Raw genomic sequence first — 16,885 nt, 5'->3', positions numbered from 1 at the left:
AGATCCCTCACTACCTGGGGTGATATGTTCTGGGGGGTCTCGCGGCCCACAACTCTATGTTGCTTGCTCAAGGGTGGGTTCACCCAAGAATTTATATGTTCTTGCTCCTGGAGGTGAAACTAAAAATGTTGTTTATAATCAAGTTTTGCGTTAGTTGTATTGTATTCATTTTGTCAAATATTTCACATTATAAGTTGAATATATGTGTGTGTGTGTGTATGTATGTATGTTCCAGCATAACTCTTCAATGCATGGACAGATTTCAACCAAACTTGACATACACATTACTTACTATCTGTGGACAAACACTGTGGGGGTGGGAAGGGGGGGATATGTAAAAATGATTGAAAATGACAGATTTTAGCATCTACCCCATAGTGTTTTCGGGCTCACAGATGAATACTCAGCATAACTCTGAAATGCATGGAGAGATTTCAACCAAACTTGGTACACATATGACTTACTATCTGGGGAAAAATATTGTGCAGGTGGGACTGGGTAAAATACTGTGGGGGTGGGAAGGGGGTGATATGTTAAAATTATCAAAAGCGACAGATATTAATGTCCAACCCATAGTTTTCGGGCTCGCAGAGATGAATACCGACACTCCCAATGCCGTTTAAGTCTAAGTTCAGCCCCATAGAGAGGGACATTCCTTTGGGACATGTGGAGGGTAGGGGGTTGGGACATAGGGGTGGGGCATATGGGACATGTGGGGGGGGGTAACATGGGGGGTGGGACATGTGGGACATAGTGGGGTGGGACATGTAGGGGGTTGGACATTTTGGGATAAATAAATATCCGGGCAACGCCGGGTAATCAGCTAGTAATTTTACTATTATTGACATTAATTGGCTCTTATGTGGATTTGCTGGTGGATCTGGCTGTGAGCGATTCTGTGATCCATGCCCGCATCCTCTCGCACACAACCCAAAAGAGGTGTGGCCACAGAAAGGGAAAGGGTGAGTCAAGGGTGTTCCAAAGAATTATACACAGTGTCTTTAGAATTGGGAGGATAGGTGCCCGAGTTGCATGCCAGGATTTGCACCAAGCTTCAAATGATGTAAGTTTTTGCACCTAAAGTTGGATATGAGAATCCCTGCTAGGTAGTATTCTATAAGGAAGCTCATTTTGGGGCACTCTTTACAAAATTGTTTTAGTTGCTGATTTTTCCCAGTGCCTATATTTTTGGCATCATTTACTGAATTAGGACCATAGTGTTTCTTAACTGAAGTTATCCTACTGGACAATATAGATCAGTGGTATGCACCAAAGAGATTCTGGGTGTGTCACGAGTGATTCCAGAATTTTACTTTACTTTAAAAAATTCCCTTCATAGGTTTACACTAGAATGGATGACATGAGTGTCTGTGTGTGTAAGGATTCAACTGCCCAGACAAGCAGCATTCTTTGACGTGATTTGGTCCTTGAAGACTAACATCAAGTAATTTTATTTTTATTTTTTATGCACTAGTTATCCTAATTTGAGCAACAAAGCAATCAAGGCTTTGTTACCGTTTGGATCGTCTTATCTTTGCGAACTTGGATTTTCAGCTCTGACAGAAATTAAATTTAAAAAAAAAGAGAATGACTGCAGATGGATGATGAAATACATGTTTGGTTGTTGACAATTGAGTCGTATTTTGAGTTAATTTGCACTAAAAAAAAAAAAAGCACATCCATCTCTTTGATTAGCAATTCTATTCTATCTACTTTAGTTTCGCTGTTGTTATAATTACCCTTGCATAGCTTAAAGAACTTTAAATACATAACTCTCAAATGTATTTTTTTTTTTGGTTTTGCAATTTTATAATTTCAATTATAATGTGCCACAAAAACCATTTGCTCCATTTATGGCTCCTTTTACAAAGCTGCGATAGTGTTTTTAGCGCACGCAGAATTGCCCCGTGCGCTAAACCCGCGCTATGTGGCTAGAACTAACGCCAGCTTAATGCTGGCGTTAGCATCTAGCACGCACGGCAATTTAGCGCGTGCTAAGTGCATGTTAAAACCGCTATCGCAGCTTTGTAAAAGGAGCCCTAAGTGTGCAGGATCTAAAACTGTTTGAGAGTCACTGATTTAGATGATTTGACTTGTTAGTGCTTCATTCATTCTGAGCTTATTTTGATCAACAGGACCATTTTCTTAGCAGAAATGAATTGACTTATTTAAGACTTACTTTTTCTAACTTTACTATGGCTGTTTTTCTTTTCTTTTAGGAAATAAAAGCTGGGTGGAAGAGCGATGTGAGGATTTTAGTGAGCCCCAGTGCCCAACAGGGTGAGACTTTTTCTCCAGTTTAATAAAATCACAGTCTGTTTTAAATTTATAGTGGTTACACAGAACACCACTTGTGATATGGTTTGATACTGTACTAAAGTGACTGTTTTGGGGACACCTGTAGTAGAGAACCTTACTTTTAGTTTAAAATAAAGATTTCAGATAACCAAATGAAAAGTTCAGTGCCTCAGAAAAGAACCTGTCAGCTTACAAAAAATGGCATAAAATTTCACTGGTATAATTATAATTATAACCCTGATCAATCAACACAAAGTCCAATACATAAGACCAGGGCTAAAAACTTCATTCACCCTATTTTTATCTACTAAAGGTAGCCTCAGCCCCACCACTCCACCGCAAATGTTAATATTTCAATGCGGGAAGAATTGCGTGAGAGCTCATCATTGGCTGCCAATCGCTATTTTGTCAAAAGATTATTTGTAGCAAAAAAGTGTGACTGTAATGAATAATTTTTAAAGTATCATTGTGCTCAGCAAGTACTTAGCTTGTTCAAACAGCCAATATCCGGGAGTGGAACCCGACATGCATGTTTCGCACTATAACTAGTGCTGTATCAAGGGTCTCCCAGGATCGCCTTTGTCATCCGACTCTACCGATTCAAAGAAGAGTCGGATGACAAGGGCGATCCTGGGAGACCCTTGATATAGCACTAGTTATAGTGTGAAACATGCATGTCGGGTTCCACTCCCGGATATTGGCTGTTTGAACAAGCTAAGTACTTGCTGAGCACAATGATACTTTAAAAATTATTCATTACAGTCACACTTTTTTGCTACAAATAATCTTTTGACAAAATAGCGATTGGCAGCCAATGATGAGCTCTCACGCAATTCTTCCCGCATTGAAATATTAACATTTGCGGTGGAGTGGTGGGGCTGAGGCTACCTTTAGTAGATAAAAATAGGGTGAATGAAGTTTTTAGCCCTGGTCTTATGTATTGGACTTTGTCAGAAAAGAACCTGGCAGCGGTTTTCATTTTATTTGGGGTGAACAAAGGGTAGTGTTCAGTGAAAATACTTACATCTAGTGTCATCCAAAAGAGGATGCAGAGATGATGTGGAAACTGGCATGATGAAGTCTTCTGCTCTCCAAGTATGCCAGATGTTTTCTACTGGACAACAGGTTTGCATCCATGAAAATGAAAGAAAGTTTGGGGGCGGGGGTGGGGGGTGGGGGGCGTAGCTTGAGAGCACTGCTGGATGGTCTGGTAACTGTGAAGCTCCGTATGTCCAGGCACTTAATATAAGTATTTTTTCCACTGTCCCTTGATACTTAAATTTTGGAGGTCCATATGGGATCAAGTGAACAACATATTGGAGAATCCAGTGGCATTGACGTACGATACCATTCTATTTGGTACGTTAAAAGCCAAATATCTGCTCGGAACAACAAACTTCTCTTTATAATGACAGGGGTTGCCATACAACTCATTTTGAGGAACTGGAAAAACTGGGATCGATTAAGTTATACTTTTTGGTGGGAATCTCTGTGTTACACATTTAAAATAGAACGTATGATGGCTATACAGCAGGGAAGTTACAAGAAATTTATGGATGTTTGGGAACCATTAACTAAGTACTGTAAGGATTGATAACTGACCTCTTTTAATGACTATTTAAACATTCACATCCAGGGTAGGCGGGTGAGGAAGGGGGGGGGGTCTGCTTTGGAATTGATTAGGGATTATGTTTAGATAGTACTTGTAGGTAGGGGAGAGTGTGGCACAGTGGTTAAAGCAACAGCCTCAGCACCCTGAGGTTGTGGGTTCAATTTCATGCTGCTCCTTGTGACACTGGGAAAGTCACTTAATCCCCCCGTTGCCCCAGGTACATTAGATAGATTGTGAGCCCACCGGGACAGACAGGGAAAAATGCTTGAGTACCTGAATAAATGCATGTAAACCGTTCTGAGCTCCTCTGGTATAAAAAAAATCAAATAAATAAATAAATCTATTTTATTGATTACTAGGTGGGAGGAGGGGGGAAAATACTTTTTCATTAATATATGTAAGTTTAATGTGCTTTACTTTTAATATCATATGTACATGTATTAATTGGTGTGCACAATTGAAGTTTGGAAATTGAATAAAGATTAAAAAAAAAAAAAAAGTTGGAATACAAGTGACTGTGCAAAAGTACTTAAAGAGGGCGAGTTCTTTCTGAGCTTGATATTGTACAAATGTGGTTGTCTTTAATCAATAAAGACCTCTGTCTTGCTCCTTTTTGGAGCAAGTTAGAAGCCAGTTCTTGGTTCTGTTTATCATACAATGATATCTCCAGTCTGCCCATCCATACCATCTACTCTACTAGTGGCTCCCAACCCTGTCCTGGAGGACCACCAGCCAGTCAGGTTTTCAGGATAACCCTAATGAATATGCATTGAGTAGACTTGCATGCCCATCAACTCCATTATATGCAAGTTTCTCTCTGCATATTTATTAGGGCTATCCTAAAAACCCGACTGGCTGGTGTTCCTCCAGGACAGGGTTGGGAACCACTGCCCTAAAGATCCTATGTACCTGTCCCAAGCTTTCTTCAGTTCAGATAGTTTTTCATCTCTACCACATCCATCGGGAAGGCCATTCAACAAATTCACCACTCTTTCCATGAAGAAGTAGTTGCACCTCAGTCGTTCCTCAGGTTACTTCTGAGTGTATCCCCGTCACCTTCATCCTATGCCACCTCATTCCAGAGCTTCCTTTCAATTGAAAGAAATTCATCTCCTGTACATTTATGCCACACAGGTATTTAAACATCTCTCCAGAATATTAATAATAATAACAAAATATAAATTCAAAACTCATAAACAAATGTTATTAGCCAAGTGGTGGGGGTACCCCCTGAAAAATCATTTAAATCCTGTGGAGAAAAAGCCTCAACTAATAATGATATGCAGATGGCAACCTAATGAGTTTTTTAGCCGTTCTAATTCTGTATCACAGGCAAAAAAACTCCACAAAGTTTCAAAATGTAATTTTTCAAAATGGGAAAAATCCCACCATTGTGCATAGGGAACAAAGGAAAAAGAACAAGAGACACAGTTCACTTATCTTCGTTGATGTCAACCATTCAGCATAACATGCTTCATCCAGCAAAATAATCTTCCTGCTATAGCAAACTTCACACTGGAATGAAGATAAGGAACTGGCTGTTTAAATCCAACAAGGCTCTTGTTTCGCCAACCAGTGGCTGCGTCAGAGAAGTTCCCGTTCTCTCCCACTCCGTTCACTTCTTAGCTCAGAATGGTGCTTGGTTTTAAACTTCTAGTTACATGACGTCATTTCCACCGGGATTCAAACTTTTTTTGTGTGTTGGAACAATCAGAATACACAAGTTTGAATCCCAGCGGAAATGATATCATGTATCTAGAAGTTTAAAACCAAGCGCCATTCTGAGCTAAGAAGTGAACGGAGCGGGAGAGAACGGGAATTTCCCTGACGCAGCCACTGGTTGGCGAAACAAGAGCCTTGTTGGATTTAAACAGCCAGTTTCTCATCTTCATTCCAGTGTGAAGTTTGCTATAGCAGGAAGATCGTTTTGCTGGATGAAGTATGTTATGCTGAATGGTTGACATCAGCGAAGATAAGTGAACTGTGTCTCTTGTTCTTTTTCCTTTGTTCCCTGTGCACAGTGGTGGGATTTTTCCCTTTTTGAAAAATTACATTTTGAAACTTTGTAGAGTTTTTTGCCTGTGATACAGAATTAGAATGGCTAAAAAACTCATTGGGTTGCCATCTGTATATCATTATTAGTTGAGGCTTTTTCTCCACTGAATTTAAATGATTTTTCAGGGGGTATCCCCACCACTTGGCTAATAACATTTGCTTATGAGTTTTGAATTTAAACATCTTTATCATATATCCCCTCTCCTACCTTTCTTTCATTTGCATTAAGATGGAGCCGATTTTCAAGTGGGATTAACTAGGTAGGAAGGCTCCACTGACCTGGATATTAAATGATATTTATCTGGATAGTGCCTCTGAATGTCCGGGCAGACTTCTTTATAACTAACAAGTTAGTGCTGGGTTGAATCATGGGCAGAGTTTGGATGGTGCCAGGGCTTACCTGGTTAGTGGCAATATTCATTTTGCTAACTTGGTAACCTTTTAATATGCCAATTAATAGTTGATGCTTCTTTGTAATTGCTTTCTTTTTGTAAGTATTAATGGTATTGTTAATGGCAATGTTATTATGTTCATGCCCTTTTTTAATATATATTGTAAACTCGCTTAGAAAATTAGATAAGCGATTAAATCAAATTTTAATAAAACCTTGAAACCTTGTAAGTGAGCAGATAGAACAAGCTCCGATCCCGTATAGGGAGGAGCGAGGCCAAATCGACCGAAGCCGGAGCGAGAAGATGGGTGGGGGGGGGAGGGGGAAGGGAGGAGGATAGGGAAACGCCAATCAGCGAGGGAAGCCGGGGGGAGGGGGGGTTAGGAGAAGAGGGGGAAGCGGAAGGGAGGTCGCCCCTTTTCCCGACGGCGATCCAGGGAGATCGACGCGACTTGAACAGCAGCCCATCTCCAGCGTTTTTTTTCGCCTTACCTAGTTGCACATCCCATCTCCAGCATCGTCGGCTGAGCGGCGCGACTAACTTTATCAAGTCGCCCTCCACGTATGCTGAAAGCCAGGCCCGTCGAGACACCAAATTTCCTCCTCTCTGTGCAAAAAAAAAAAAATCCGGTAGGTGAGCGAGGAGCTCGTGGCCTCTAAACTACTTGTAGTTGCCACTCCGTTCTTTCGATCCCTCATGCCGGGAGGGGGCGGCGGCCGCGAATGATCAAGTTCGGCACCACGTGGCCTGGCGCCGGCCTCTAGTACCCATGCCTGCTGCGGCACCACGTGGCCCGGCGCAGGCTTCTATTCCCCATGCCTGCCGCTTGGGATCCTCTGTTGTGGTTGCCCCTGCGGGGCTTCGGGTGCACTGTACGCCGACCGCATGGCCAAGGGGCCAGAGGGCTGTTAAGGTCGGTCACGCAAGTGTCCGGCAGCTTACCGGGGCTGACAATACCTGGCCAGGGTGGTTGGTGTCTCCGGGTGGGAGGGGGAGTGTGGCCGCCGCGCACGCGGTATGTTGTGCTCTGGCCAGCATCCTGTCTGCGCCTGGGGCTGGGCCAAAATGGAGAGTCGGCCTGCGGTACACGCGGCGTCTCCTGCCTGGGGCCCGGCACGGCCAGGTCTCCGGCCCCTTTTTCGGGCTGAGGATATGGGAGAGTTGGGCTGAGCAGGGAAGAGAGGGGCTGGGAGTCGCGAGCCTCGTCGCCGCGCAGCCACCGCCGCGCCGGCCCAGCGTGCACACGGCAGGACTCCTGTTGATCACGCTGGATCGAGCGGAGGGGCCCGCCAAGACGCTGCTTGCGGGGCAGCCCCACAGGTGGTGTCTGTCTGGCCGGGAGCTGGGTGGAGTCCGCAGCGCACGCGGCCACTTGGCGTGCCCGGCATTGCGAGCCGGGGAAGTGGATGTGGCTTCCCTCACCTAGAATCTTTTCTTCAGGCTGCCCATCTCCTGCGACCCGGCTGACAACGTGTGTTCTCTAGGGGAGGCACAAAAGTAGATCACAAACCTAAAAGTGCAGCCACCCCGGCTCTAAGGGCTGGAAAGTGAGGTAGGCCAATTATGGCATATTTCCTGTGTTATGCCCTGTTGTTAATCCAGAAGATCTGCCCTCAGAATAAAGCTTTCTTCCTTGTCAGTGATCCCTTTCTCACTATATCAGAGATAACACCAGGAGGCTGCAAGAAACTCCTCTCCTATGAGGAAAGACTAAAAGATCAGGGCTCTTCAGCTTTGAAAAGAGACGGCTGAGGGAAGATATGATTGAAGTCTACAAAACCCTTTCACTCCGTAAAAAATTACTGACTGGCGGATGAAGTTACAGGGAAATACTTTTAAAACTAATAGGAGGAAATAATTTCAACTCAGAGAATTATAGTTAAGCTCTGGAACGCATTGCCAGAGGTTGTGGCAAGAGCGGATACTGTAGCTGGTTTTAAGAAATCTTTGGACAAGTTCCTGGAGGAAAAGTCCATAGTCTGATATTGAGAAAGACATGGGTGAAGCCAAAGCCTGTTTTACATGTATGGAACCTGCTTTCACTGCTGTTTTAGTGGGATGTTATGCTTTTCGGGGTTATGTCTAGCCTAGCCATCTGTCCAATCATCATGTTATAATGATACTATAATTCTAGTTTCTTATTAAGTTTCCAAAAGCAAACAAACAAACAAACAAAAAAAAAAATTTCTGGACTCATGTTACCTTTGTTTTCTCACACAACTGCTTTTATTTGTTCTCTCACATATGTATGTTTTCATTTATTAATTTAGCACCGCAGTTAAGAACATAAGATTTGCGGCGGCTGGGTCAGACCGGCGGTCCAGCATGCCCAGCAGGCCACTCACGTGGCAGCCTTCTGGTCGGCCCTGCCTGCAGATGTTCCGGTTCAGTGGAACTCGTCTAACTTTCTCCTGAATACATAGAGGGTGTTTTCCCTTATGACAGACTCCGGAATAGTATTCCAGTTTTCTCCCACTCTCTGGGTCAAGAGGAACTTCCTGCCGTTCGTATGGAACCTATCCCCTTTCGATGATAGAGAGTGCCCTCTCGTTCTCTCTACGTTGGAGAAGGTGAACAACCTATCTTCATCTACTAAGTCTATTCCCTTCAGTACCTTGAATGTTTCCATCATGTCCCCTCTCAGTCTCCTCTGTTTGAGAAAGAAGAGGACGATTTTCTGTAATCCTTCACAGTACGGCACTCCATGATGTGTCCCCTGTATTTCAATAAACCGGATGGCGAGGGAGACCCATCAGGACCATCTAGGCTGCCCATCTGCTGTAACCATTATCTATTTATCCTGAGACCGAGAGATTCAACTCATGCTGGAGAGTCCCGATTGGTGGAGTTACAAAGAAAGACCCCTTTCCTTATCCACCAACTTCTAGAGGTTATGGGAGACACACAATGATATCTGCTTTCATATCCCAGCCTTTTCCACATCATAAATGTTAGCTCATAATTGCTTCATCATTACTATGTTATCCAACGAATCACTATGTCCTCTACCAGTGGCCTTAGGATGGGACTAACAACGGATCGCTTCTATGGATCATTCCAGGGTAGGGGCGCCCATGAGTTGGGCGCCAGGAGCAGCTCCTCATCTTAAGCACGCCAGGGTTACGCATCTAGGTACCATCCTTTACAGGGTCAGTTCACCACTCAAGACTTTCTTCCTCCCTGAATCCTACAATCGAGGGGACCATATCCAGGTAGTATCAATCCCTCTTCAATAAGACTCTTGGTCTCCATGGTATCATTTTCTTCCTCCATTCATCTACGAATTCCTACTTAGCCAGAGGGGACTACGACATAGACCTTACAGCTTTGAGCCCTCATATTTGGCTTCCTTGAATTTTCTCCATGACCATGGCGGCCCCTTACACGGGGTGCTACAGGCAAGGGTTGTGTTGCCCTCACTTCATGCGTACCTCATGTATTAACTGTTTTCGTGCCTCACTCACACTCTTCATCAGCAACACGGCCATGATATCATTTACCACCGTGCTTACGACCTTATTACCTGCAGAACGGGAAGTAAGACGTAGGCCTTAAGCCCTCATTTGCCTTCCTTGAAGTCTCCTTGGCCATACCGGGCCCTTATATGGGGTGATGCTACTGACAACAGATGTATGCGTACCTCCTCTATTAACTGCTTGCTTGCCTCACTCAACTCTCTTCATCAGCTACACGGCCTTGCTATCATCACTTACCACCTCGCTGATTACCTTATTACCGGAGACCTTAGCGTTGGGACCAGCTTACATCACTCGCAGGCATCAGGGAGATAAGCACTTAAGGAGTCCCCTACTCAGAAGGAGAGTCAACATCTGGGAGGTAAGAACGAACGCTCTGTTTTATGAAGGTTATGAAGGGTGTTATGAATGGCGACTGGAATCGGGCGCTACATAGGGCTTAAATAGAGTTTATTGATGTTTTAAATCAGGGTCTACATTCGGGTTATGGATGTCACAGGGTGGACATTAGGGTTCGGATGGATGGTGACTAGAATTGGCCTTTACCAGGGGTTTATTGAGGGAGCAAAAAAAAAAAAGAAAATTCCAGGGCCTACATTCGGGTTATGGATGTTAAAATGCGGGGTTTACATCGTTAGAGTTTGAAGTACCTTCATAATTAGAAGTACCTTCATGTTTAGGTTACATAACCTCAACAGCGGCACTACCTTACATTTGTTGCGGGGTTTACATCGTTTACCTTATAGTTTAGCCGAAGGACCTTCATAATTAGGTGACATTACCTCAACAGCGTTTTTACCCTAGATTGGTAGCAAAAGTTACAATTCGAAATCATGGATATACATTCGGTTTATGGCTGTTACTATTCGGTTTACATCGGTTTACATCAGGGTTAGGGATGGATGTTGCCTCGCATTTTGGTTCACAGTACCTCAAGGACCTTCATACTTATGTTTTACATTACGGGGTTTTCACTTACGTCTTACGGCACCTCAAGAGAGGCTGATTGATCTGCACAATTAGGGTTTACATTACCTCAAGAGCGGTCCAAGGCTTCCCTGATTGTTCGCGAAATTATGTCCCAGTATTTTCTGGTCTCACATTCCGGGATTAGGGGGTTGACGAGATACTTAGGGTCACAGCTACAGGGTATAGGTACCTTGGGTATGGGTTTAACAGCGGAAGTTCCTCAGTACATTGGTTCCGTGGGCGCTAGAGACCACGAACATTGTACAGTTAGTCAAGAAAATGCGGACCGATGGTTTATCCTCAGCCAGCAGGCTTCCCCTCAGTACCTTATTGATAGATAACTCACAATAAACTCAACAAGTTAAATGTAGACAAATTGTTATCCTCAGCCAGCAGGCTTCCCCACACTACCTTATTGTGGTCCCATATTATACCCCAGTGAGTATGAAAAGGTGCGAGATCTTACACAGCCGTGGAGATAACTCGCTAGAAACTCAATAAGTGGATTTAAAAAAAAAAATGTCTAGAGGACAGCTGTCCGCGTCTGTACCGCCTGGCGGGGTTACACAGCTCCGACATTGGTCTGGATATATTCACCAGTTCTGTCCAGGATGGCATATCTTAACATGTTCGGGGCCGCAGCCATGACACTTGGGGGGAACCTGCGATAAGCGAGGTTTCTCTATCACGGGTAGTGGCAGGTAAGCACAGCATATGGGTAGAAGGCTGACATCTTTACAGTGGTTAAGACATGGGGAACGTCACCTTGCTTGGACGGCAGGGGGCCAGGCCATGATCTTCACAACAACGTACCGCTGACCAGGGGACCTCCTTGAACGGGAAGGGTCCGGTGAGCTGGGGAAGCTTGTACGGCGCCCCGCATTGTGCGGGATAGAGAGCCAGATGCTGTGCGCCTGACCATCAGTTCCTTATATGTTGCCTGGTGATGTACATTGTGTGTTATGCCATTTTCTGAAGTGCGGTTACAGTGTTCAGTTCATCACCGTTCATGCTTGATTATGATGTTCAGTTGATAACAGTTTGATGTAATTGTGCTGTTATAGCTGCGGCCAAATAAATTCCACTTGAGTTGATAAGCACCTGAATGTCATCATTGTGCCACGCTAGACCATGAAGGGTATGAGCAACAGTGCTGAGTGCACGATTTGAGAACAAGCTCCGATCCCGTATAGGGAGGAGCGAGGCCAAATCGGCCGAAGCCGGAGCGAGAAGATGGGGGGGGGGAGGAGGGGGAAGGGAGGAGGATAGGGAAACGCCAATCAGCGAGGGAAGCCGGGGGGAGGGGGGGTTAGGAGAAGAGGGGGAAGCGGAAGGGAGGTCGCCCCTTTTCCCGACGGCGATCCAGGGAGATCGACGCGACTTTCCTCCCGCCCACCTTCACTACTGTCGCAGCCAGTCTGGCAGGTAAGCACAGCATATGGGTAGAAGGCTGACATCTTTACAGTGGTTAAGACATGGGGCACGTCGCCTTGCTTGGACGGCAGGGGGCCAGGCCATGATCTTCACAACAACGTACCGCTGACCAGGGGACCTCCTTGAACGGGAAGGGTCCGGTGAGCTGGGGAAGCTTGTACGGCGCCCCGCATTGTGCAGGATAGAGAGCCAGATGCTGTGCGCCTGACCATCAGTTCCTTATATGTTGCCTGGTGATGTACATTGTGTGTTATGCCATTTTCTGAAGTTCGGTTACAGTGTACAGTTCATCACCGTTCATGCTTGATTATGATGTTCAGTTGATAACAGTTTGATGTAATTGTGCTGTTATGGCTGCGGCCAAATAAATTCCACTTGAGTTGATAAGCGCCTGAGTGTCATCATTGTGCCACGCTAGACCATGAAGGGTATGAGCAACAGTGCTGAGTGCACGATTTGAGGCTAGCAAAATTGCTGACTTAGTTTTATCTGGGTACCACTCCCAATGGCTGGACATACCTGGATATTTTAGTGCTAGAATCTAAGTATAAAAAAAACCGATGGTGGATGTTTAGAAAAGCTGAATATTGACTGGGATATGTTTAATAATCCACTATTTATAAATCTAGAGATGAACTAATTTATGCTGCCTTAATAAAAATCCTTGTGAGCTTGGATTGAATGCTGTGCAGACAAATAAATAATGGTGTAACAATGCTATAAATGAGAACTGTCCCAAGTTATGGCTATATGATTTATTGGTAGCACTTTATAACAGATACAATCCAAAATAATATTGTGCAACCCTTATACGAGTATAATACTCTTATATATCCAGTTACATGGATCTTTAGTAGTTTGTGCAGTAATCTCTCATCTCTTTTCTGTATAGGCAAACTGCAGTCAACTCGTCATTGATAGGGTGTCTGAGAGATGAAATTAGTGTACAAGCTTCTGAAGATCCAAGTAACTGGATATATAAGAGTACTATATAAGGGTTGCACAATGTCACTTTGGATTATAAATGAGAACTGAGCATGTGTGAGGAGTGCTGGCATTGGTGGTTGAAAAGCATGTTGCCAAGAGCTTCTGGAGAGCAAAAACAAAGCACTTATCTTTAAAACCCAACAGGTTTGTTTTTGCTCTCCAGCAGAAAGCTGCACTGGTTATGAGAAATCGCCAAAAGAAAACTGTCAAAAAATTGATTAACATACTAATAATATATGATTAATGTGGGGAGTTGTTTTTTTTTAAGAAGGCCAATGAAAGTTATTGGAACCACATTTGTAAAGGGCTGAAATAAGGGTCCTTTTTGCCGAGGTCTCTTTTGATCCTTTGAAGCGAGAGTGGGTTAATTGAAGCTCTTATTTACATCCTTGCACTTGGCTTTTTCACACCACTGGTAACTATTTCTCTGAATTCTTTGCGACGTGTAACATCAAGACAGTCCCAAATGCTTAAGCTTTCTTTCCCTTCTGTTAAGAGTGTTAAAACTATGGGATATATTTCGCAATCATTTGCATAATTCTTTGCAACTATCTGGAATATATTCCCTTATGAAATTAGATCTTTTGTCTCTCTTCATCTATTCAGGAAATCAGTGAAAACCTATTTCTTTCAACAAGCCTTAGATGAATATTAAACTGATCTTAACTAGTATAATGGCGAGCAAATAGATCGGATTCTTCTATGTCCTATTATTGTCCTTTTGTAATATAATGTGAACTGGCTCGAGCCCCAAATTTTGAGGATGATTCGGTATATAAATTTAAGGATTGGATTGAGAGGAAATAGAAACCCAGGACCAAGAGAAGAAAGCACTGGAAGGAAAGTAAAGAACATAAAAGCAATATACAATGCAGTTAAAAATAAATAAATGTAAGAAGTAAAAAGCTGCTATATAAGTCAAGCATGACAATTCAACCAGCAGTTGTTCTGTGAAGGCTGTTGATATGTTATATTATATTATATTATATTATGTTATGTTATATGTGACATTATATCCTGCCAAATCCTCCAAAGTAGAGTTTGAGGTGGGCTACAACAGCATTAATGTTACACAGGAATAAACATACTATGCAAGTTAGAATCAGATTAGACTTTCAACAGAGACTTTTGATATAGACAATACTGGGCGTTTATAGGACGGACATATAAATACAGAATAACACTTCCACAGATTTATGGAAAACACACACATCTTACATACAGTAGGTGTACACATGGGTTGAATTTGAGCATGGGAGGGGGGGGAAGGGGGCACACACTCATGGGGGAGCACACACTTAGATGTCACACTTCTAGAATACATAGTAACATAGTAGATGACAGCAGATGGAGACCCGAATGGTCCATCCAGTTTGCCCAACTTGATTCAATTTAAATTTAAAAAATTTTTCCTTCTTAGCTATTTCTGGGCAAGAATCCAAAGCTCTACCCGGTACTGTGCTTGGTTTCCAACTGCCGAAATCTCCATCAAAACTGACTCTAGCCCATCTACACCCTCACAACCATTGAAGCCCTCCCCAGCCCATCTTCTCCCAAACAGCCATATACAGACAGACACAGACCATGCAAATCTGCCCAGTACTGGCTTAAGGTTCAATATTTAATATTATTTTCTGATTCTAGATCCTTCTTTGAACTCAGTCACCGTTTTCCTCTCCACCACCTCTCTCGGGAGCGCATTCCAGGCATCCACCACCCTCTCTGTAAAATAGAATTTCCTAACATTGCTCTTGAATCTACCACCCCTCAACCTCAAATTATGTCCTCTGGTCTTACCATTGTCCTTTCTCTGGAAAATATTTTGTTCTACATTAATACCCTTCAAGTATTCGAACGTCTGAATCATATCTCCCCTGTCCCTCCTTTCCTCTAAGGTATACATATTCAGGGCTTCCAGTCTCTCCTCATACGTCTTTTGGTGCAAGCCTCCTATCAATTTCGTCGCCCTCCTCTGGACCGCTTCAAGTCTTCTTACGTCCTTCACCAGATACGGTCTCCAAAACTGAACACAATACTCTAAGTGGGACCTCACCAACGACCTGTACAGGGGTATCAACACCTTCTTCCTTCTACTGGCTACACCTCTTTATACAGCCCAGCATCCTTCTGGCAGCAGCCACCACCTTGTCACACTGTTTTTTCGCCTTTAGATCTTCAGACACTATCACCCCAAGGTCCTTCTCCCCGTCCGTACATATCAGCTTCTCAGCTCCCAGCATATACGGTTCCTTCCGATTATTAATCCCAAAATGCATTACTCTGCATTTCTTTGCATTGAATTATAGTTGCCAGGCATTAGACCATTCCTCTAACTTTTGCAGATCCTTTTTCATATTTTCCACTCCATCTTCGGTGTCTACTCTGTTACAAATCTTGGTATCATCTGCAAAAAGGCAAACTTTTCCTTCTAACCCTCCATCAATGTCACTCACAAACATATTGAACAGGACCGGTCCCAACACCGAACCCTGAGGGACTCCACTACTCACCTTTCCTTCCTCCGAGCGACTTCCATTAACCCATTAACCACCACCCTCTGGCAACTGTCTGACAGCCAGTTTCTAACCCAGTTCACCTCTTTGGGTCCTAACTTCAGCCCTTCAAGTTTGTTCAAGAGCATCCTATGAGGAACCATATCAAAAGCTTTGCTGAAATCTAAGTAAATTACATCTACCATATGTCCTCGATCCAGTTCTCTGGTCACCCAATCAAAAAATTCAATCAGGTTAATTTGGCACGATTTACCTTTAGTAAAGCCATGTTGCCTCGGATCCTGTAACTCATTAGATTCAAGGAAGTACACTATCTTTTCTTTTTCCAACACTTCCATTATTTTTCCAACAACCGAAGTGAGGCTTACTGGCCTGTAGTTTCCCGCTTCATCCCTGTGACCACTTTTGTGAATAGGGACCACATCCGCTCTCCTCCAATCCCCAGGAACCACTCCTGTCTCCAGAGATTTGTTGAAGTCTTTAATAGGACCCGCCAGAACCTCTCTGAGCTCCCTCAGTATCCTGGGATGGATCCTGTCCGGTCCCATCGCTTTGTCCACCTTCAGTTTTTCAAGTTGCTCATAAACACTCTCTTCTGTGAACGGCGCAGAATCTACTCCATTTTCTCGTGTAACTTTGCCAGACAATCTCAGTCCTTCTCCAGGATATTCTTCCATTGTCTTTATAGAGCATGCACCTCAAGAGAATCAGCCACTAACCCCCACATTCTGTGTATGGTGCCTTACATTGTGCGCTCAAATTTGTGCTCACAGCCGATCTGTGTGCACAACTTAATTGTTAATAAACCTAATTGGCACCAATAAATGGCAATTAACATCTTGTAACTGATGCTAATTGGCACAAATTAAGTTGCATGCACAGCTTGGTAGGCATATTCTATAAAATTCTGCACGCCAATTCTAGTGGGGGGTGGGGGGCAAGGGAGAAGCATGGAGGTATCATGGACATTCCTAGAATTTTATAAAATATGCCCAGTGTGTGCACAAGTTAGGCGTATGGATTTTGGCCTGGTTTTGCTTGGCCTAAATGGGTGCGCCTAAAAGTTGTGATGCCCCATGCAGCTTAGCATGATTCTGTAAGCACGATTCTGTAAAGGTATGTATACCTAAGCGCCATTCTAGTCAACAC

General features: G+C 43.7%; 1 protein-coding gene across 1 annotated transcript in view; it reads left to right on the top strand.

Moving 5' to 3' along the window:
- ENPP1 (ectonucleotide pyrophosphatase/phosphodiesterase 1) overlaps positions 1-16,885 on the top strand; it is a 206,326-nt gene that overhangs the window by 76,925 nt on the left and 112,516 nt on the right. Inside the window, exon 5 of the mRNA XM_033936592.1 lies at positions 2,220-2,280. Coding sequence (XP_033792483.1) covers positions 2,220-2,280 — 61 coding nt within the window. The remainder of the gene's footprint in view (positions 1-2,219; positions 2,281-16,885) is intronic.

Source organism: Geotrypetes seraphini, chromosome 3, assembly GCF_902459505.1.
Source record: "Geotrypetes seraphini chromosome 3, aGeoSer1.1, whole genome shotgun sequence".
Taxonomy (NCBI): domain Eukaryota; kingdom Metazoa; phylum Chordata; class Amphibia; order Gymnophiona; family Dermophiidae; genus Geotrypetes; species Geotrypetes seraphini.
This window is presented reverse-complemented; position numbering and strand designations above follow the sequence as displayed.